The sequence below is a fragment of the Anser anser genome (genome assembly GCF_964211835.1).
Source record: "Anser anser genome assembly, chromosome: 2".
NCBI classification, from domain to species: Eukaryota; Metazoa; Chordata; class Aves; order Anseriformes; family Anatidae; genus Anser; species Anser anser.
Genome location: NC_139721.1, coordinates 118277317 through 118300740, shown reverse-complemented (window position 1 = coordinate 118300740; position 23424 = coordinate 118277317). Strand labels below are relative to the sequence as shown.

General features: G+C 43.4%; 1 protein-coding gene across 3 annotated transcripts; it reads right to left on the bottom strand.

Annotated features, from left to right (window-relative positions):
* Positions 1-375: 375 nt before the first annotated feature.
* ENTPD3 (ectonucleoside triphosphate diphosphohydrolase 3) lies at positions 376-22418 on the bottom strand. Of its 3 annotated transcripts, none has more exons than XM_083825900.1 (11): positions 22400-22418; positions 21595-21647; positions 19053-19173; positions 14559-14676; positions 10754-10904; positions 9839-9998; positions 7543-7773; positions 6846-7118; positions 6638-6748; positions 5309-5446; positions 376-3101 (listed from the first exon to the last, which is right to left on the bottom strand). In XM_083825900.1, exons 3-11 carry the CDS (start codon positions 19170-19172, stop codon positions 2868-2870), a joined length of 1536 nt encoding a protein of 511 aa, XP_083682026.1. In that variant the 5' UTR covers position 19173; positions 21595-21647; positions 22400-22418; the 3' UTR covers positions 376-2867. The 3 variants fall into 3 exon arrangements, with proteins under 3 accessions (XP_083682026.1, XP_083682025.1, XP_083682027.1); XM_083825899.1 differs by lacking the exon at positions 22400-22418 and adding an exon at positions 21883-22133; XM_083825901.1 differs by lacking the exons at positions 19053-19173; positions 22400-22418 and having other exon boundaries at positions 21595-22133.
* Positions 22419-23424: the final 1006 nt, after the last annotated feature.

Sequence of the window (23424 nt, the reverse complement as noted above, 5' to 3'; positions counted from 1 at the left end):
AGATCTACATTATGTCAGTGAACCTGAAGTAAGCCCTAAACAGTGCCATTGTCCCTCAGTAAAATGTTAACAGTGTTCAGAAGTAGAAGTTGTTTATGTGTCATGTATACACACATGTATGCAATCTATGTATATGTAAAAACATCAGGAGAGTGGGTTGGCTTTAGTCTCTCGTGTTTCCTCACTGGGAATACAGATTCTGGAGATGACGAGCACTGTCCACTCCAGAACCACAGGCTCAGTTTTCCAGCTTGCAAATTTCTATCTCCCAAAAAAGCATTTCAGAGTCTTTCTATCGCTCTGATAAGAATAACTTGTCTACCAGGATGTGAAAATACTGGGACTGACAAACGATGGAAAAAAAGTACAGTTGGCTTAGCTTTTCACCATTTAATTTTATTAATCTTTGTAAGCAAGCAGTAAAGAGTACAAAAGATACACAAGCTGTAGTTTGTACACACTTCCAGACGCTGTTCACTTCGCTGGCTCTCCACGGGACCTGTTCATTTCCAGGTGACAGGGTGTTACACCCGCTGATCAGGTTCTGACTCATGCTCGGGGCAGATTTAGGTAGGGTTACCAGCCGCACTGCTCCACCGCTCCTCCAGACGTAACCCCCACAGCCAACGACAGCCAAGCTGGCCGTGTGTCTGAGCCATGGTTTTTTACTGTGACACTGAAAGGTGATCATGGTGCTGGCTGAGAAGAAGCTGCAAGCTACAGCGGCGCAGCTGGGTGGCTGAAGTTCAACAGGTTCAGCTTTCCCAGCTAAAACTGGTAGGAGACGTAAGACTGAGTTCTCATTCCGGTGGCTATCATACTGATACAGTAAAGGCACATACAGGGGAGAAGGGAGCACTGGTGAAGAAGGAAAACAGAAGGTGGTTCGTGGAGGAGAGATATTTTTCAAACAGACATTGGCTCTATCCAAGAATATCAGGAAGTCCAAATGATTTTTTAATAAATGTTCTTGTTCACTAGCTGCCAACTCAGCAAGTCTAAGGAGGCCGCCTTCTGAGCATCTCACAACCAAATCAATACGGGGAATAGCTGAAGTTGGGATAGAAAACACCCAATATGCCACCGGAATTCATAATTCAATGTTTATTTGAATTTTGAGCGTACGCATCAGCACATAAGATTTCTTACATGCAAAACATCTGCGTGGAAGCTGCAACCCATAAAGACTCGTGGGCTTTAGCCAGCTACCGATAGATGCTGAATACGGCAACCTCCCTTTTAGTTTACACTTTTTCATGCTGAAAATTTCAGTGCAAGAAACGGGTAGCCATACCTTCAGAGAAGAAAAGATGAAGAGGGAAGCAATCCTGGAGAGGCTGGAAAAGGAGGAATGTATAAAAATGTTTGGCAGCGACTGTTTGTAGGATATTTGGGGGAATATGGTGGGTGAACACAGCTCCGTGTAGGTAGTGAACCTGGGCAAAAGGAGATTGTAGAAGGACAGAAGAGAAGTGGAGATGCTTTTTCTCTTTTTGCAGGTCCTGAACAGTACAACAATCCCTTCCTCCTGCCAGCTCCAAAGCCCTTCAGAAATGTCCCCCTCAGAGCTTCACAGATCAAGTCGAGGCAGTATTAAGAGGAATGAATAAAACACTGTGCAAATGGAAGAGATGGCAGGTGACACAGGAGTCTTTTCTGAGGGTTTGTTCAGAAGCCAGCTACACAAAAGACAGAGAGAGGAAAGGAGCACTGCCCGTGAAGGACTCCTGGAGCAGCAGGCAAAATTGTAATGGAAACAGCGTGGAAAGGCTGGTGAAGGCACTACAGCTGAGGGCAGCAGCTGTGACTGCAGCTACGTGTTCCTGAACCCGCTACACAAAGAGAGTTCTGCTGCCCTACAGCTTGGCTCCTAATCCTCTTGGCCGGGAATGAAGGGCTTAAATTTTGGCGTACTCATGCTAATGCTTCAGAAGATCCAAGGCAGACAGTTTTGATACGTACATGACAAGCTGGTACAGACTGCAACTGAGATCACAGAACATGGGAAATACAAGCCAGTAGGAGGAACTACAAGAAATGTTTCTGTTGAGGGTATTAGAGAAAAAAGACACTAAAAAACACTACAGGTTTCTGGAGGTAACTGTGATACATTTAAATTAGGTTCTGTTATTGGAATCTGAAAAGATTTTGTTCCACCTTCAAAGCAAATCTTAAGTGCTGTAACAGAGGCATCCTGAGATCTCTGTAGTACCAAAAATACAGCTCAGCTTTAACACGGGCTTGACAGTCCTGAGGGATGTTGGCAATTTATTACAACTTTATGTGGCAGGGCTCAATCAGTTTGGAATAGCAATAAAAACAATTCTATCCCAGCCGTGCTGTTCCCCTCAGTCTGTGTGATTACCCAGCGTTTGTTCCAGTTTCAGAAGCTGGATTGTTTAGGGGATTTGTGTCAGCACTACACAAGAACAGGCACCATGTTCTCTTCTCCCACAATTTTTACTGACTCACTCTTCAATTTTATCTTAAACAACTGCCATCATTGATCAAATTTATCCCCATCTGATTTTACCGGTTAGCACAGAGTTAATGGACAAAAATTCATACATACCTGACAAGAAGAGGCTATTTAAACCTTAACAAGCAAAGTGGCATATCTGCCCATGCTTTATCAGCCTCACACTGGACAAACTAGTTTTACAGAAACAACTGCCAAAATATTTCTGAACTGCACTCCAGTTCACCATGTCACAGATTCCTGAGTGCCTTTTGTCTCCTTTATTTATGCTTCTGGTCTTTTCAGGACTTGTTGCCTGTCTTAATCTCTCCCTATGTTTTTCAACAATAAAGTCCTACAGAACTTCATAGCATGAAAGATTCTTCTTTCAGTCTTTAGTAAAGTTCATTCATTCTGGAGTAAATACATATTCCACACGACTGATGTCCTTCCGATTACGTGACACGATACACACGTAAACAAGGAAGAGAAGACACAACAGCGCCGTAGCTGTGAGGATGATGAGGAGCCCAGCAAACAAAGGAGGTTTCAGAGGTAATTGGATCATCTTGCTTTCTGCTGGAATCATGTTTGTGAGGCTTAGCATGTAACCAAGTGACCAGGTTATGCTGCTGTTACCAACCTGAAATACAGATAAAAGAGTCCTATTCCCATGAAGTTTACATTCAGATAAAAGAGGTTCCAAAAGCTGAACAGCTGATGCTGGCAACTGTCTTCTAAGTTATCAGGGAAAAAAAATAGTGGAACGTATGAAGAAATATAGAACCATTTTATATTAGCATTTTCTGGAACTGAAAAAAAAGTAATGATCGCTGGGCTAAAGAAATGTGACGGGTATGAGATGGACTGGTGCAAGGATGTGTGATACATAAGCAGGCCTCCAATTATGGGATTTTCTGTGCATGAGACTCATTTTAAAAAATCAGCACTATTGTGTTAATTCCTAGAACTAGCAGCCATCTTAGCCAAATCCTAGAATGTTATTTAAACAAATAAAAATAATAATAAAAGAATCCAACTGACATGGACAAAGAGGAGGCCAGGGTAAAGTTAATGTCTTTAATGAACTGTTTTAACCAGTCAGCTACTGGTTGTAGGAGACCATAAGGGCCTATAACATTAGGCCATTTCTGTAGTTGCGTGTATCCCAATACCTTTTGTTTAACTGATATTGAGAAACCTACAGCAACAGGAACTAAATATGACTGAGAAAAGCAGTAAGATGGACTGAGGTAATTCCTCATTGCTAAGAGAGGGGAAAAAACTCTCATTATGGGGTTCAGAACTTCTGCAAATCATCTAGTTCTAGATGTGGCCCAGAACTTAGCATTGGTTAAGGTTCTTTGATGATTTGTGTTCACTAACTAAAAGCAAATATGCTTTTAGCAAAGACCAAAAAGCTCTCCACACTTCTCAATATATACTCTTAGAGGCAAGTACTTTACCATCTCTGGGATATCTTAGTTTTAATCTTATTATTTTCAGTTCTTTGAGGGGCAGCTCTGATTAAGAGGATGCAGTCTTGCCTCTTGGAGATTCATGATTTTCATTGTGCAAATTGTAGGTAACAGAAGCGTTCATTTCAGATAAGCCCTTTGGGTTTTCATTTTGCTCAGTATTTTTATAGTCTTGGCAAAATACAGCAAAATATTTCTGTGTTTGGCTGCTCCCATCTGCTGGGGGGCAACAAAAGATACGTACAAAAGGTTACAAATCCACCCCTCTCCAGGTCCAGATTAAGATCCCGAAGTAAAGCTCTGCTGATTTCCTGGCAGAAGGGCTAAATGTTGAACACCCCTCCAGAGCTGCTAATGGAGGACAAAATAAGTCTAGATAATCCTATTTAATTCTTCAGTACACCAGTAATAGAGTATGACTGTTCAGAAAGCACTGCTTACAATTTCTCGGTAACAGCTTGTCAGCATAGCCTGCATTTAAGAACCTCCCACGCGAAGATCCACAACCATTCATTTGCTGTTTTTGCATGCAAGTGCTGAAGCATCTCCAGACTGTACGGAGATCAAGAGACAGCCTGGGAGAGGGTTTTACAATAACGCTCTGCACAGCAGCGGAGAGGAAAGGATGGAGTCACAGAGCACTGCAGAGACCACATTTCCTGATGTAACAGCCAAATTTGCACAGTGGCCACGCCTTCTGATTTGGGAGCAAAGAATTCTTAGCGGTAGTTTTAAAATGGATATATACTACTTCACAACAAATACTTTGGTTTTTAGAAGGAAAATTGGAAGTCAGGGAAGAGAGAAGTGCGGATATTACACCAACATTGTTGTAACCTTTCTGTCTGTCAAATACCAGCCAGCATCCCACCAATATACGTTGTTATTCCAGAGAACCAGACGGATGTGCCACCTGAGGATGCTAACTGCCCTAGTGGCTTCATCCCGCCCCAGTGACTACAAACCAGCTCTGCCCATCTGCCCAGGGCTCTGCCAGCTGACAGAAAAGGGGGAGTTCTCCTGTTCAGCTCGGCAGGGTTAGCTCACTGACCTTGACTGGAGAGGTGTTTCAGGCCTTGAGCAAGCCAGTACTTTAACAAACTGGGGCAAAGTTGAAAACAGTATTATTTGACCCATTCTTAAAGCTTTTTAAAAGAATCTAGCCAGCATCACGAAGTAATGTTGCAGCCTCTGGAACCAAGATGAAATTGGTACTGAGGCTTGAGAAGCGGCTTTGTTTTATGCCAAACATTTGCCAACCATTTAAAAAGGCTGTTTACAACCATTATATTTTTGTAGCTGCTGCATCTTCGGTCTTCTTCTAAACATTTTCAGATTAAAGTAACCATAAGAGGACACGATTATTACTCACCTCCTTTTGAAAATGTATCTGTGGCCAATTTCCTTCATCAAAGTTGTAGCCATGTACAAGCAAGTAATAAATGAAATTGGCTGAAAAACAGTAGGATCTAGCATATGTTTCTTCAAATTTAGGAAGCATAAACTGGAGCTGAAAGCAAAAGTTTTTTTTTTTTTAACATGCAAATTGTGGAACACAAATACTTTTGGGTTTTTATAAATAAAAATACTTTGGATTCTAACTAAAATTTATTTGCATTTTTCAGAAACAGCAAGTATAACTGTGGACAACTAGACATAGAGATTTAGTGTGAAAAGACCCTGACAGTGACATAGCTTATGTGGTGAAAAAATAAAATAGAATAAAATAAACATAAAACTGCAGATAAAAGATTGAGGATGTTATGGTTCCTAAATTTTTCGTGTCATCTTTACAGCGTGGTTAAAACTGTGGTAGTAAACCGCGGCCACAAATCTCTTAAAGAGGATCACAGACGGAGTGCACCTTGCATGTGGCAGTCAGCTATCAAGCTGTGATGGTGGTAAATTACAGTAGGAAATGCTAGCAACAAAAATGAATGCAAACAAGGAGCCAGTTTGGTGATCTGAGGTACTTTCCTTCGATTTTAAAATAGGTCTATCAATTTACTCTAGGTTAAAAAAAAAAAAAAAAAAAAGGCTATGTCTTTTCCTCATAGGAACTCTGTGGGGATGATAATGAAAAATCAATTTGCCTTCCACCAGAACAAGTTCTTCACAGCCAGCATTAGCTCCCATTTAGCTCGAGTTCCAACTACAGTGCATCAGCTCTGTGGTACTGTGCGCTTGCTGATAACATAGGATACAGTTGTTAGCTGCTAAGTGATTTGAATATATAGCGATAATGCTGATAATGTGCGTGATTGAAATGTGCTGCTAATGAATGTCTGGCTAAGTTGTGTTTTGAAGTTTAAGCTGGCCTGTTCTATCAGCCTTCTAAATGCTTCTATCACAGCAATCTCCAATTCCCCAAAATGCATAAATTTACACCCAAGTATATATTCAGCTGCAGCACCCCTTACTTCCTCAGAGACATCTCAGCTGTACGAAGCTTAGAGATCAAAACAGGAAAATGCATGCACTGTTTGGCCATGTTTCACTACAGCCCAGAAACTTGGCTTAGTGTCATGGCAAACCTTGTCCAAACTTTAAGCATACCAGAAATACTACACGGTTTGAAACATAGTGGGAAAACAAACGTTAATGTTGCTATAGACCTGAAAGGTTTTGAATACTTGTCCAGTCCATTTTCTTTTTATCTCTCTTCTACAGATGCAAAAAATAAAAAAATAAAAACACGTACCTGGGTCCAGTTTTGTGAACAGAAAAACCACATACTTGTATTGAAGTCAGCTAGAGAAAAATGCTCAGATAAATTCAAAGCATTAATTGTATAGTAGAATCCTGAGAAAGCCTATGGAAAAGGAGTAGATGAAAGGCCTGTTACTTTCAGAACTACAGAAATCAAAAGCAAGAAAGCTCAAAAAAGAAATGCTTGTTTGCAAACCTACCACAAAATTCCCTTTAACTTTTGGCTGATAGATTCTATCAAACGGACAGTCTTCTCGGTTCCTGCAAGCAGTGAAGTTGAACAACAATGAAACCATTTCCTGGCACAGACCTGGGTCTCCTGTTCCATGGAAGCTCACAGACTGGTTTGGGTAATAATTTGCTGGTCTCAGACACTGTGTGCAGAGGCTGCCGCAGAAGTACTTCACTGTTAACACAGTCTCGTAATTCCGAGGGTAACATGGATTATCCACGGTGGAGCTGGTGCTTGATTTCTGAAGAAAAACAGTAAAGGCAACTCAAAAGCAAGAAAGACCTAATGGGACAATAGCTACAGGAATCTTTTAACCCACATAGGCACATATTCTTGTTCTCTTCTCTGTCACGGCTGATCCATACAATGTTACTGAACATCGTAATTCATAGAAACTCCTTTCTCAAAAAAATCATTGGCAAGATCAGCAAAACACCTACAGGACTTGTTGGGTCTTTTTGTTAAAAACTGGTTTGAGTTTTGTATCATTTTAACAAATTCAAAGATCTTTGAAACCTAAGTGCATTTGTCCACAACTAAGCGCCACGGAGCTTTTACTGGGGTCCCTGAACTTCACCAAGGGGAAGAGAATACAAGCCTCAAAACCTTCTCGGACAATTACCGAACAGCTGCAAGAGCATCACAGCAAGGGGTCTTCAACAGACCTGGAGCAACAGTGCTAAAAGCCTTTTCTCAGCTTCATCTCTCCCGTAGCACTGGAAGCTGTGAGTGTAGACATTGTAGTTGTAACCATATAACTTCACTTGCAAGGTGCTATTGAAGTTCTCCTGAGAGACCTCTGGGATAAACGAAATTTGAGTGGAAGCTCCTCCAAGATCCAGGGCACCCATGGTCTCTTTTCTGTATGGATGGACCCATGTCCTCCAAAGGTTTCTCTACATGTAAAAAGAAAAGAAAAGCTAATTAGAAATATCATCTGCTTGTTCTCCCTTCAAGCTTTTCTACTCCTCACTTAACTATTCTAGATTCCCCCCACCCTTTGTCCTTCGCCCTTTCTGAAAAATCCTAGCTCTGTGTTGTTTTTTTTTTTAAATATGAGGGATGTACTTTCACAGAGTAAAAGGAGGTTGAAAGATGGAAAAAGACGACAGCACAATAATCAAAGCACTAGCCAGATCAGTATCAGTAGCAGAATGCAGGAAATTGAAGTCTGGTTACCCATGAGATCTTGAACAAATCTGGATGGAACTAGCATGAAGATTTGCTTGTTTCAAGGCAAGAGGAATTATTAAAGGAATAAAACACTAAAAGATCACACAGGAAAAGAGAATGAAAATAGAGGGAAAAGAGCAGTAAAGTCAAACAAAATCTTCATCAAAGTCAAAGGAACGAGAACCCCTAATCTGCACATTTCCTTCACTGAAACTGCAGTGGCAATAAATCTCATCCATTCACAGCTGGTGCTTCTCCCTATCACCCAAAACATTCCCCAGATTATTTATTTGATCCACACAGTCACAGAGCAGAATGTATTTTTGTATCATTATCTATCTCCATATTTACTGTAGTATTATTACTGAGGATGATATGTATGTAGAAGAAGGGAAAAGAAACTTTATGGGCTAGCAAACATGCTTATGAGAAAAACCTACAGCAGAAGGTTCCCTTTAACAGCCCCCAGCAGAATTCCACTCTTAGCCCCACTCTTCACACCATTATTGTCACAGGAATGGTGAAAAGCTTCTCTCTCCTACTTGTGATATTCCATGCTTAGGACTTCACACCACTCACTACACTAAACTGGCTTCACAGCACCGCGCAGTCCCTTCAGAAGTCCTTGTGGATCTGCCCTATGCAATTTGAAACTTCCATTATTAAAATTCAGGTGGTGGAAGACTGGCACCACCCCGAAGTTCATTGTTGCATGAAATGAGGAATGCTGTGCCAGAACACGTGATTCTAATATAATCTTTCTTAACTTTGTGGGAACCAACAGCACATTCATTGTCAGGTATCACCTGGATCACCAACATCCAATTCCTGCTTATTAATTGCCGTGACTGAACAGCAACCGTTCTGCCCAGACAGTGAACAACAATGGTCTGGCTGAACTTTCTGTCAACCTAGCAAGGCTATCTGGAAGAAGTGCAGTATGCGAAGAGCAGCACACAACTGCCATAAACACAGACAAGCAGTTGGTGGTCGTCTTGGGACTGTTTTTACTGGGAATGAAAAAATTCCCAGAGAAAATACTGTCTGCCGTGGAGCACCTGCCTGACACTGTTGTAAGTTCAAGGAGCAGTGCAAGGACCTTTATGCTGGTAACACTGCACGAAGCAGGAGGACCCGCTGACTGACCTTCGCTCCCAAGTCCAGCCGTGACAGTTGGCGACACAGCCTGCTGCTTTTCAGCAGCACTGGAATGACCTCCGTCAGCGATTTCTGTCTCGGCTGAGGCATATTTGGCCACGTAAACTTTGCTGCTTAAGACAAACGTCTTGTCTGTTTAAGACAAATGCACTAAAATTGCCAAACAGTTTGGAGGTTCCTAAAGCTGCACAGACCCTTCACCAGCCGAACTGCAGATAGCGACCACCTGAAGAAGTACGTCACAGAAAAGCAGGTGGAAACATCTTTAGTTGGCACCGCTGTCACGACAGTCTACACCTGCCACATTTTAACATACCAATGCATTTAAGAGCAACGCAACTTCTCTTCTGTGCGAGGCATCTTCAAGTCATTTATGGAAGAGCCCTGTTTTGTGGGTCAACAATTTTACCTTTATCGCATCTGTCACATCGTATCCTTTCACTTATGTTTGCTTTGTTCAGTTACTGCCACGACAAGACCTTGTTAGATGTTACAGTGTGAAATTACAGTTATAGCTCTCATGTTTCAACAGGCATTTCCTCTCTTTATACACATGAAACTACAAATGAAACTTTTCATTTATAACAGAGACAACAGTGAAAAGAAAAGCATGCATTTTTTTCCACACACCTCTAAGAAATTGCCCATTAAATAGTTGGCTGTTATCCATCCATACACCCCTTCCTCTGTTCCAGTTATGATTTGCGCACCCCTAAATTCAAAAGGTTGTGCTCTGAAGTAGTTCTGAATGCTTGCAAGGACTTCGTTGGCTGCTGTTTCATTTTGCAACCTAAGCAATTCACAAAACAGGAGACACTGAGCATCTGGAAAGGCAATTCCATGTTTATTCTTCACTAACTAGAAATTCAAGAAAACTCTAACACAAGATTGACATTGTTTTAGCCTAAAGGGGAAGCTTACTGTAGGGAACAGCCAGGTACCCAGCGTCACTGCAGCAGGCAACTCGCCCACTATGTATAAACTTCACTCTTTATCATATGAGCTCATGGGTATTTTGTTTCTTACACACACTTTTTAGTGAACTGAGTGCTTATAGGACAGCTGCTGGCTAGAACAGTCCTAAGTTTTTCTTCCCTCTCTGTTCAGTCACAGACCAAACATAAAAAACAGTTTGTACCATGGCTCAAACCACAGAGAGACCCCAAAAGTCCCATTACACCGCATTCGCACTAAGAAAGCTCTGCAGTGTGTAGCTTTAATCTGCTTTTGCTGCACTCAGATAGGCACAGACATCATCTGTTTACATAACGCTGGATTTTAAGATAGCTTTGGAAGAGAAAATTAAATGCTTGCCTTCTCCAGAGTAAAGCAAGCATTTCTTTTCAATATGGTACAGCAGAGGACTGTCATACAGCCCTCCTTTCCCTATCAAGAAAGTTAATTGAATTCAGTTGGCTGGGCTCCATTTCCTTTCAAAAGAGCAATTTCCAGTGGACAGAAATGTGCCCAGTACATTTTTCACATTCTTTTTGCACAGACTGCTATGCTGGGACGCATGCAGGGGAGTTCAGGTTTGCACTATACCTCAGCAGTCTCATGCCAGCCGTAGCCCCCAGATAAACAGAAGTGTTTTTATGTAGATGAACTGGGATTCTCTGCTTGACTTTATTCAGACAGTCATCAAGGGGTTTGGCAAGGGCTCCTGGGTTATTCTCATAGCTGGATATACCAGGGCCTAAAAGAGAACAAGTAGATTGATTGCATTCTGCTTTGCCAACTCCAAATTAGCCTAATTATGCAAACAGTTGTTATGAGAAAGAGGCTCCACCTTTCCTCCTGTAGTTGTAAACAAGGACAGGGTGGCTGAAAACTACGGCTGCTTAAGGAATAAACAGTGTAGTGACTGGCTCAGCTGTGTGAGGCAGAGAAGCTATCTGAAACTGCTTGCAGCTTTTATATATACATATATCTATAAACACACACATATAATATATATATATATATGGTATATACAAATATGTAAGTATAGCCATCTAATGCCATAATGGCAATAGTGCAACATTCATGAGGAAAATAGGCTTACTTATGGCAGATGTTGTAGAAACTAAGATGTCTAATGAACGTAAAATTCCCCTGATCTGCCAAAATCGAGAAAATCCCTCCTTCCACGACCTAAGAGAAAGATTTCCTAACCTGTTTCGCCGCAATTGTTGTGGGAACCATGGCACCTCTGCAGCTCATTGCTCTCAACTGACAATAAAATAAAGGGGCTTCTGCAGGGAATTGCTGGTGAAATTCCCAGATGCACACAAATGGCTCTCGAACTCACAGAGGTACAAGTCTAGGTTGGTACCTGGTATTTCACAGCCCTCCAATTTCCAAGGCCTTACAATATCCGGATTGAGTCACACTGTGCTGCGCAAGGCGTCGCTACTTGAACGATTAACATTAAAGGCTTTCCTCCATTGCTCAACGCCCCAAGGACCAGCAGGACCTCAACTTGTTCAGGCTTAACTTGGGTGTGAATGACAACATTCCTTACTAAAATTCCCCAGCCAGGGAAGCGGCGCACAGAGAAATCCAGGCATTCCCACGGAGCCACTGCCCCGCGGAGAACAACCCTGCCAGAGCCCCATCCAGTTCTCCTGCCACAGCCACCTCTCCCACCAGCCCGACCCCAAGCTAAGCAGAGGGCAGCTCTCAGAGAGTTAAATGAGGAACCGTTTCTGTTCAGCCACATATGCCCCTGCATTGGTAAAGAAGAAAATAAAGGAAAAAATAAAAAAGGAGACTTTACAGCCTCCACTTTCCACCACTCCTCCTTCCACGGTGTGAACTTACAAACACTACCACGTCTTCATTAGATATTCCAGCCCTGGTTTGGAATAAGACTTTCTAAAAGTTTTAAGTCTAGCACAGCCAGGCCTCAAGCTGGAAAAAAAAGCTGTCATCAGAGGAAAACCCAGCAGCAGCTGCTGTTCCACTCCCTCAGCAGCTGCTGTCGTCTAACAGCCCCCAAACACCCCCTTGGTGGCAGCAGCCTCAGTCTCTCGGTGTTCAGGAACAGGCCGAGCAGGACACAGCGCTGTGACCATTTGTTCTGGGGCAGGTGCTTACTGCACTACAACTAAAGGGTTTTCATTTGGGGCTGGCTTGAACAGACAAGGCAGAGGTACCTAACAAAGGCAGAAATTAAATCATGAAAATGTTATGGAGGTTACAAATTAGTTGATGATTTGACTTCCAAGTTCAGTAGGTACACGACAATCTGCCTCTTGGTAGGCCCAGAACCACCCCCCCAGTTTAAGGGCCTTAGGCTGTGGTCAGAGGGTCACTGAAGAAATGAGAGCAGATGGATTTGTCACCCTCCCTCACAGCTCTGCTGGGAGCCTGCCCCACGAACCCTCTGCCTGCTCCGGTGCAGAGCCACCCAAGCCTGGAGCGGTGAGAGATGCTGATTTGTTACCCTGGATGAGGAGAAGTACTTTGTTTGACTGTGGTTAAGGCCCCTCTGGACCTGTGAACAGTTCACAGCAATTTGGACTCCTCTGTTTTGCAATTTTTTGTTTTCCTCTCAAGGTAAAAACAAAACCTAACGCAATTAAAGCAAATTCACAAAGTACTCCCTGTCATTTTTAGAGGAGAACAGTAACTCAGTTTCTCTGTGCATCCTTCTCACACCAGTATCCCTCGAGGCAACACCTCGGCAGGCAGGCTGCCACTTCCCTGCAGCCTGTGAGGACACACCATCAGGCACGTGACAGCACATTTCTTCTGTGCACATTACATTTGTTTTCCTTTCCTCTCTCTAAAATTGCTAAGAATGTCCACACGTGCTTAATGCTGATGATAGAAATGTTGGCAGTGTCAAGAAACCATTTGCTCCTTCTCATCCCCCAGCTACTTATGGACCTCCAGAGCTGCATCTCAGACAGCCATCTCCAAGCACAAACCAGGATGCAGGATTTTACATGATCATGACTGAGAGAGAAGGGAAAAACTCTCCTCAAGTGCCACAGTTATTATCAGAGATCAACAATACTTCCACTGAGACTTTATGGGACCAGATGAGATGCCCAGCAAGATCATGGAGCAGATTCTCCTGGAAACTATGCTAAGGCACATGGAAAATAAAGAGGTGATTGCTGACAGCCAACCTGGCTTCACTAAGGGCAGATTGTGCCTGACCCATCTGGGGGCCTTCTACGATGGGCTAACAGCACTGGTGGATAGGGGAAGAGCAACTGGTATCATCTGCCTGGACTTGCGCAAGGCATTTGACACTGTCCTCCATGACATCCTTGTCTCTAAATTGGAGAGACAGGGATTTGATGCATGGACCACTTGGGGGGTAAGGAATTGGCCGGATGTGCTGCTGAAGTTGACTAAGAGCTTTGAAAGTTATTACGAAGTAATCCACAACAAACTGTTAAAGTAGATACTTAACGATACTGGAGTCTAAGCAAAAGTCAGTACAGCTTAGCTTCCTCTCTCTGAAAGGAATCAGTGCAAAACCTCAGGCAAAAGACAAGGCAGGTAGCCAGTGGTACCTGCCATGGGACACCTTCTAGCACCACACAACTACAGGTCTTCCTGAGTCGAAGGCCCACCTACACATGGATATTTGACACAGCTGCGACATCTTGTTAGAAACAGTTCTGCAATGGAGCTATTTTACTCGGTAATTTCATTAGATGCTTCCTAGCTTTCTAGTCTCTGTAGCTATAGGACAAGCTCTTCCTGTTCAGCTCCTGCGTGCCTTCCCTAATCCCCCCTCAGCTGCCTCTTTCAAAGTAATCACTGAGTAGTTCCAGATAAACTGCATGAGCCTTGTTTCTCTAGGAAACCTGACTCAAACAGCAAAGGTTTCTTCAAACATCACTAACACCGCCGGAAAATAAAAGCTAATTTGTCAGACTTCAATAGCATAGCTGGCACCCATTTTTGCCCCATCAAAATTCATGGCAAACATCTAACCAGGGATAATTCCCCATTCTTCTCAAAGACTTTTTATTCCAAGCTATTTTAAATATATTTTATACTTTTCTTTTAAAAGAAATTATTCCAGTGCACAAGGTCGAAGCATTTACAGGGCCTGTCTCTCTGTAAATCAAATTCTGTCTGCACCAATCACGTGCTGCAGTGGAGTAAACCAGGTTTGGCTATAATTTCCTCTCTCTGTTGGAAATTAGAGCATCCTACTGTATCAACAGGAGAAGGACTGATGCTGTACAAGAGAGAGATACAGACACAGTCTTAACAGTGCTTGCTCCCCAGCACTGAAAAGGGAACACAGTGGAAAACAAAACAAAACAGAAAACAGTATAAGCTTTCAGCTAACCTCTTCCTGGAGGCTAGAAAGAAACGAGGAACTGCAGTCTGAGCATACCTTTCACGTTGCACTTGAAGGTTTGGCTCACTATTCCCGTGTTGTTTTCTTTTTCTGCTGGCCATTCATAGACATAGACTGTAGTCCGTGAGGATCCAGCATCAAGAACTATTCCGTACTGGGGAGAAAAAATAACAGATTAAGAGACAAACAACAAGAGACAAACGGTGACACCGTAAAGGCCTGCATGCAGCTGTACTTTGCATCATCAAACCCTTTAGGAAGTGCAGGCACACTCTTGTAAATATTTACAAGAGTAAATATTTACCTGACTAGTGTCAGGTGGTTAGGCAGAAATCCATCAGATAAGCAAAACAAAGCGTGTAACACAAAGAGCATGCTGTATGTCCTCAATCATGAATTCACTGGAAATGGAGAGTGCTCATCTCCTTTCCGCATCAGGTTCAAAATCCACACAGACACATTTATAGCACTGTGTTAAGACCCAATTTTGCAGCAAATTGCTTTTCCATTATCCCAACTACACTCACTGGACAAGGAAGGGTTTGATACCTAAGCACAGGCTTTAGATTCAAGGATGCCCCAGGGATCCATAAAGTCATGAGCAAAGAGGTAAAAATGTGTAATAGCCCACAGGAAGATTGATGAAACAAGCCTGGTTTTTTTCTAATTTTGCCATAAAGCTTTTCCTTTGAGTGGCTTAGGTAGCCACGTGTGAGTCTAGCTCTGAAAATAGCCTGTGCCAGAGTGCGAGACAACAAGGGAGGGAAAGAGAATCAACATTACCCCACTTTCATTTATGAAGTAAATGAAAAATATTACCATGACCTGCCCAAAGCCACTGGGCACTCTGCAGGATTAAAGTACGGGCTTCTCCATCTCATTTCACTGCCCACCAGATCAGTCACCCTCTTCCCCACCTTTTGTGGCAGCAGAAAACTGTGGCAACCAGGCAGCAGGCAAAGGGCATGAAGGTAAGCTCGTGAGGCTGCACCTGCAATATTGTGTCCAGTTCTGGACCCCCAGGTACAAGAGAGAACTGGACGTACTGGGGAGAGTCTAGCGTGGGGCTAACGAGGTGATGAAAGGACCTGAGCGCCTCTCCTCTGAGAGAGCTGGGACTGTTCAGGCTGGAGAAGAGGAGGCTCAGGGGGGATCTCATCAATGCGTGTAAATACCTGAAGGGATTTTGCAAAGAAGATGGAGCCAGGCTCTTTTTGGTGGCGCCCAGTGCCAGGATGAGAGGCAGTGGGCACAAACTGAATGCAGAAGGTTCCCTCTGAACACCAGGCAGCACTTCTGTGCTGTGCGGGTGATGGGGCACAGGCTGCCCGGTCTCCCTCCTTAGATCTCCAAAATCTGCCTGGATGTGCCCTGGGCGACCTGCATCAGGGAGCTGGGCCAGGTGGCCTCCAGAGGTCCCTTCCCACCTCAGCCTTCTGGGATTTTGTGAAAGCAAACTGCAATTTTGTTTATCCTCTTTTGGATCCCCCAAAGGAAGTTCAGCTGTCCCCCTCTTCCAAAACCATCTAACTGGTAGGAAGTGCACATTAATAGGGCTCATTTCTTAGGCAGCACTTTTTCTTCAAAAAAACAAAAAACAGAAGGAGCTGAACAATACTGCAAAATGAGAGCCTCCATCTGGCTGCAAAGCAGTATCAGCAGCTGCAGCAGCAGCCCCGTCCATTTCATCACACTGCCTCCCTGGAGAGCCTCAGGTCTGACCGGGGAAGATCGCTGCTTCAGGTGGCAGACCGTTCAGCCTCTGCACCTCATTAGTTCCCACCTTCCCACTGTAATCCTACAAACTCACGGCCCTCAAAGAATTACCTCTAATATCAGTCTGTCTCCCAGAGGGCTGTTAGGTAATGAAAATTTCGCTCGTATTTACCCAGCTGCTATTTAACTTGATCAACTACAAGGCGAAAGGTTCCACAGCCACTATCAATCCGCTAGGCCGTCAGGCTCCGTTCAAGCACCATTTCAGCAAAGACACTTGAAGTGTGCTCCCCCTCCTCAAAAGACAGATGAGCACTCTGCAGACACATCATGCAGTAATGGTAGATTTACTCAAGGGCTATTAATTAAATCTAGTCTCAGTCAGCTCCAAGTGTCAACCAGAAGCTTTTAACTTGGCTATTTTTAGTGCTAACTATCGTGCCCAAGGAGAGCTGGAAAGTAATATTTTTACCTCAGCTAACCGTGAGGCTTTTTGACCCATTTCCATCCTCCTGCTTCAGGATTTACCTGCATTTCCCATCCTGCTTCCTGAAAGTAACAAAATTACATCCCAAAGAGCAGTGGTACAATTATCTGAACCAACGTGTAGCTAGCATTTTCTCCTCCTCCTCCCATTTTTCCTACATTTTTCCTCTTGTTTCCTTTAAAAAAATATATATACTCCTTTTTGAAAGGGACTCCAGGGGCTGTTTCATAATCCTATGAACCCTGCACGCACTTACCAGAAGCTAAATAAAACGCCAGGTAACAATAAACCAGACTTTGTCTCTAAAGGTGCACTCACGTATCTCTTTTAGCTGCAGCGGGCTCGCTGAAGAGACAACTACCACCTACCCTACCGTTCGTCCTTCCCTTGCCAGAGGGTGCCCCTCAGTCCCCTCGCAAAACGACCTGTGTGAGCGCTTCTGTGCTGCCTCGCAGGCAGTTTTATGCTATTCACTCAACCAGCCTAGCTGTGGCCAAAACAGGTCAGGAATATTCACGTGAACAGCTCGGTCTGTACATCTTGAAGAAAAGTAACCTCAACAGGGAGGAGGAACAAGCCCCGGGATTAATCACCTTTTCAGCCTGACTTTTTCCTCGTTAGGGCTCACAAAGCACCAGTAGACAAGCAGATTATTTTTTTCAGCTGGTACAAAGGTTCATTACATTTAGAGCTAGCATCATTTACAATTCTGGACTTCTTCACCAACCATGTCACCGAGAAAAAATTATCTTTTATGCCACGAAGGAATGAATCTGGACGCTCTCAACATGCATCCTGGAAAAGACCTGTTACGCCACAGATAACGCAAGCTCTAATTATACTTCAGTACCTGTTATGGTTTCACAAAGAAGTGCCAGAAGCAGAAGGACGAGGCCATTTACAAAAAGAAAGTCCGTTTTCATCACGTTACTGCCATATTAAATTTTAATCAAGCATAGACTTCAGGACACTACCATTTCCAGGCTCCATAATACCAGGTAAGTACTGGAGGGTTTCACACTGCCATACCAAGGTCCTCCTTGCTCCTAAAGATTTACTTCTTGCAAGTGTTCTTCATTCACTGAGGACTACTTGGTGTCTCAGGAATGAAACATATGGCCCTCCATATCAACTGCAATTTTCCACACAGGCAGGCTTACAGCCCGTCTAAACCAGCTCCAGATAGTCCAGGTGGGTCTCAACTGGACTAGAGGCACAAGGTGGACATTTTTGTCACTCTGAATGTGAAACTGAACTAGCGACAAACACAAGTGATGTACAGGTTGTCGTTTAGCTGGTGTCATCAGCCTACACATCAGTCCAGTCTTGCCTGGCAAACTGTGAGGATGTGAGACTGCTCCAAGCAGAGATCTGGGACACAACAGGGAGTAAACTTGAGGCACTGTGTCCTCGTGCAAGATCCCAGCACACACACTCTGCCACACCACACAAACACATAAAACTGGTTTCAGAATACAGATTTTAGGCGAAATAGAAATTATTCTAAATCCAAAGGTATTCATAATTTCATGAAGTGTAGCGAGACATTAGCCTATCACTATGTGAACTAGCCACAAACACAAACGCAGAGGGAAAGGCAGAAAGGCCTTCCAAGAAGGATCTGACAAATTGTACAAGCTGGTAGCTATTGTCCAGACTGCAGGGCTTCTCTAGAAGGCCAGTTTCTATAGCTTTGTCTTCAGTTTTCTCTCACTGAAGAACCTGCAGCACAAGGCAAAGCCTGAACCTACTTCTCAGATTCTTTCCGTTTGTCTTTTTCAGTTTGCTCTGCCCCTCCTCATGAAGCTACTTTGCTTCTGTCAATAGCCAGCAAGTCCCAACGTGTGGTAAATCAGAAAATGCACACTTACAGCCTGAATGCTTTATGATCCTCAGGAGTGGTTTGCAATGATTTCAGCACAACCTTCCTCTCAAGCTGTGCTTGAGAGCAGAATTTCAACTCCAGGATATACTTGAAATAACTTCAGAATTATTTTGAAATTACTTCCAATCTCAGACAAAAAAAAAAAAAGCAGTGGCATTTTTTTGTGTTTGGCCTTTCAGTCTTGGAGAAGACTTTGTGTGATAGGCATCACAGACACTGAACCAAGGAATGCTTTTCCTGCTTTGCAAGTGACTTACTCTGTCATCTTGGCCAATTCTCTTTTTATCTCAGCCTCAGTTTTCCCATGACAAAGATGTGATGAATCATTAATTTGTGGCTGTAAAGTCACTCGCATTACCCCATAAAATGCTATTTAGAAAGGAACATTATTAAATATCAATTCAAAACATTGTTCTCTGTCCTTACCTATTTTAAGGCTTACCTTAAGCCCTGGGGAGAGGATCTTTTGCTGATTTATCTGAATCACTGCAATAGCAATGACAAGAATTATGCTAAGAAGAAGGAACACTTGGGCAACAACACTTGGAGTTCTGGTGAGCATCCTGAAACAATAAAAAGGGAAACACTTAAGGAGTGTGAAAGGATCCAGTGACTGTGTATAAGACCTGAGGCCCTGAATCAATCAAGACTCCTCAAAAAATCTCGTTTCATCAAACGGATTGTGCTACATAAAAATTTCTTCCCAAGAACTGCTTGGTGCTTTGCTATCACTAACTTGCCATTGTCTAGAAGGGGCGTGTGTATACGGTTGTACTCGTGATGCCAGATTTCATCCTTAGCTGCCAGTCTGCTTGTCTCCCACCGTGCCGACATGTAGATGCAGGCTCTCCATCTCCCACTGCCTCAGGAGATGAGGGCAATGGGCAGGCTGGGGCTAGAGCACCCTCAACCATCCCATGTACGCCTGTGACAGAGACACAGCCACGCAGACACAATGCTGGCGGCTGCTGAACGCAGATGACGGTTCCTGCCAGAGATGTAAGGTCATGGTCTATACTAGATACAGGCTGCTTTAGCAAGAAACTAGGAAGGTTTTAAGAACAATGAAGTAGGCAACTGTCTTCTAACTGCCAATGCGATCGTGAAGTAGGTTCGTGTGTCTGTCTGTGCACATATTAACGTGGAGCCTATTATTATCTTTCTGTATTACTCAAAAAGTAAAAATACACAGTTTAACTCAAAGATCTTGCCAGGATAAGTATTAAATCCACATAAATCTAAAGTGTAGTTATACTAGACCAACGTAAAGGTGACATGAAGCATGCACACTGAAGATAAGGGTGTCTATAACCTCTAGAAATATTTTCCAGAATTCAAATGCGTTTGAAGTTTCCTGTTATTCCTATTCATCCTTTATTTTTGCATGTCCCTAGCCTGACAGCTCTTCACTCCAAAAGGCCTTCAAGTCTGAAAATCCCATATTGAAAATTCTTATGCTCCATGGGGATTGAGGAGGAAACAAGTGGTAGGTGACAAGCATAGAAGTTTCAGAGGAACACAAGGAGAACTTTGTTGCCTTTCTCATTTTCAGAAACCAGTTACTCTGGCATAGAAATATGAGGTTAGTCTGGCATGATCTATCCTAACTCCCATCTCCTAATTCTTTCATCCTGATGGTATTCTGGTGACTTTTCAGGACACAAAAGTGCCCAGATGTTCCAGCAACTGTCAGTTGCAGAGGACAGGAGGTCAGATGTGGTCTACAGTCCATGGCCAAAGCACCCTGTGTCAGCCCACTGTACCTGCAGCACATCGTCTGTCTCCTTAGCTCCAACCAGAGCCAGAGGGCTGCGGAAGGGCAGAACAAAATGCTTCTTCACACAGCTTCCATATTCTAAGGCCTGTTAGTTCCTCAGCCTGTGTTATCCATAATTGAAAGGTGACTGAAAGAGAACTTATCTACTTGCAACCTAATTTATACCATTCATTCGTGGATCAAAGCACTGACACTTAGTGCTGGAAAAGGTAAGTCATTATCAAGGGGAAAAAAAGAAACTCAGCAAAGAAGTATTTGAAAAACTAAAGCACTACTAAAGAGAGGAGCAATAATCATTATTATACTATTAACACTTGAGAACACCCATGATGACTGCTGAAAGGTTTTCTGCTATACCCGTTTTATCAAAGGGACACTGAAATCTTGGCTTGCCGAAGTTCTCATGTGCCTTCCTCGTACTGGAATTCACCTTCATTAGACACATTTTCTCTTTTCAAAAACCTTTTCTGACAGGGAGCATATTGGGCAAAGGAGCTTAAGACATTCCTCGTACAATCTTGTCCCATTAGTAAATAGGACAATTTCATCAGAGAATAACATGTAAATTCCAATTTCAGCAATAGGCTTTGTGTCAGAAGAACACCTTACACTCCATATCCTCCTGAAGTCACCACACAGGTGACACCTTACCACCCGAACTGCACAAGTCGGTGTAAGATTTCACATAACTGGGTCAGAAGTGCAGGGCTGCACCCAATTTTAGCTAGCCTCACCCAGGTCTCACACATCCCAGGCAACACAGTAATATTTATCGTGTTCACTGAAATCTACAGAGGTACCTACAGAGGACGTTGAAGAGAGGTGTAAGGCAAGTAACTCACTGGAGCTAACATCCCACGCTTGCTAGCAAAAAGCCAAATAAGATTTTAATTAAGTATCAAAAAGCAGTTTAATTCCATTATTAAAATATTACCCTGAAGCAAGACAGAAACACAACCGTGTATTTTCCACAGCCAGTTAAGTATTGTGGACCACACAGGTATACTGGAAGATCATTTTCTACGCTTCAGTTCAAGCAAAAGGAATGCCTGTCTGCAAAGGAAAGCTGACTGAACTTCTTCATGCCACCAACATTTTGAGTTTAACCAGTTAAATATACATCTGTACAAATGCCAGTGCATATTATACGTTGAGATTCCTTTCTCCAAGTTACCTGAAACATCAAACACTTACTTTAGGTACTAACCTGTTTGTTCATAGGGCGGATGGGCAAGCACGGTATCTTTCTTCACACAGTAACTGGAGATACACAGACATTAGCGTTTATTTAGAAGTGGTCTGCAGGTGAACGCTTTTCAAGCGATGCAAAAAAATAAACAAAACCACAGCATTTTGAAACCTGCTGTGAAACCTGCGAGAGAAGGTTTCACAGACCTGCCTTCAGAGGAGGAGGAGGAGGAGGAGAAAAGAAGTAAAACAAGCACACGGAGCCTAAAGGGAGAGGCCGAACCCGCTGAGCTTTCCCTCTGCTCACCGCCCCGGCTGAGAAAGCTTCGAGCACCGCTTGTGGTTTGCGACAAAGCGCCAAATTTCCCCCTTTGCACGGGAAAAGCCGAGGGAAGGAGCCGAAAAGGAGAGCCCAAAGGGGGAACCCGCCCGCCCGCCATCTCCCTCCCCTCAGCGGGGCGGCCGCTGGGCGGGAAACCGCCCCTCCGCCCGGCCCTCGCAGGGAAAGAAAAATAAATAAAATTAAATTTCCCTTTCCCCTCCAGCTGCTGCTCTCTTTCCGGAAACCGATCTGGCTTTGCCTACAGAGCTGTGTGTCCCTAAACGTTCTTCAGCTCTGTCCCAGAGCAAAGGGAGGACGAGTGTGCTGCCTAGAGGTGACGCTGTGGGTATATCCCTCCCTCCTCTGTAGGAAACAAGTGTTGCCTCAGCAGGGCTTTTCTCAGCCCTCACAAACCAGCACCTCTACAGTTTCAAGGCTTCCTTTCCATTCACGTTGAAACATATCAGCCCCCCTGGGTTTGTAGTCTTGGTGGATTCCTTACCGAACCTGGCCTGGGCAGCAGGGTTAGCGTGTACTCAGATGCATGTGTGAAAGCAGTGTCACAAAGATGAGGCTCCCATCACTTGTCCGACCTGTGTGATCAGCTCCAGACGGGGATTGCACGACAGCCTACAGGATGGGTTTGCCAGAGACAGGAGCTCTGGAATCACAGTGAGATACCTTAACCACTTTGTCATCATTTGCCTATTCTTCTTGGATTCGGATTCACATAATGTAAAAAGAAATAAAATAAAAATGCACTTCTTCGATTTCTTTTCTCGTAATGATCTTGATGAATTACAGTATCTCTGATCTATGAATAAAGAAAGGAGAACAAGGAACCAGCTGCAGCCTAGTGACTCACCTATAAGGTTCCTTACATAGCCTACCCATTTCAGGACCTCTGCTCTACTGTGCTCTGCGATTAGGAGCAGACGTCATTTCTTTTGATGACAACACGTTATTAAAGTTGGATTAATGATGATCTTCCTGGATCAATTTGGCTATTTCTGGTTAAAGACAAAGCCTCCCATCCATCCTGATTCCCTGCCTGCTGCATGTACTTCCTTTCTTCTGTATCGTTTCCCTTTCTGAGGCATCTTTTTCTTCTTCCATCCAAGTATATTTGTTTTAATGCATTTAGTCCAACGGACTGCATTAGTCTGCTCTGCTGGGGCAGAATCTGTTTCAAATGTCCATTTTAAATGTCAGAGGAGCTGGATTGCTTACAACCCCATGGTAAAGCATACTCTTTTTGCTAACATCAAACGTAAACACTTTGAAGTAAAAAATAAAGCACTGGCATCCACCATCACTTCAGCTAGTTCTACAGCCTACTTCCACCAGTGACCACAGTGTAATGTTCACAAAGAAAGTAAAACCTGACCTTCCAAAGCATTCATCAACTTCTGTAAAAATAGGTATGAGAGATTCTTTTTCTTTCTTCACCATTTGCAAGAGCTGGGCTGTCGCACAACGCTGCTTGTGACATTTATTGCTGTGCTAAAGCCATGATAGCAGTGTAAG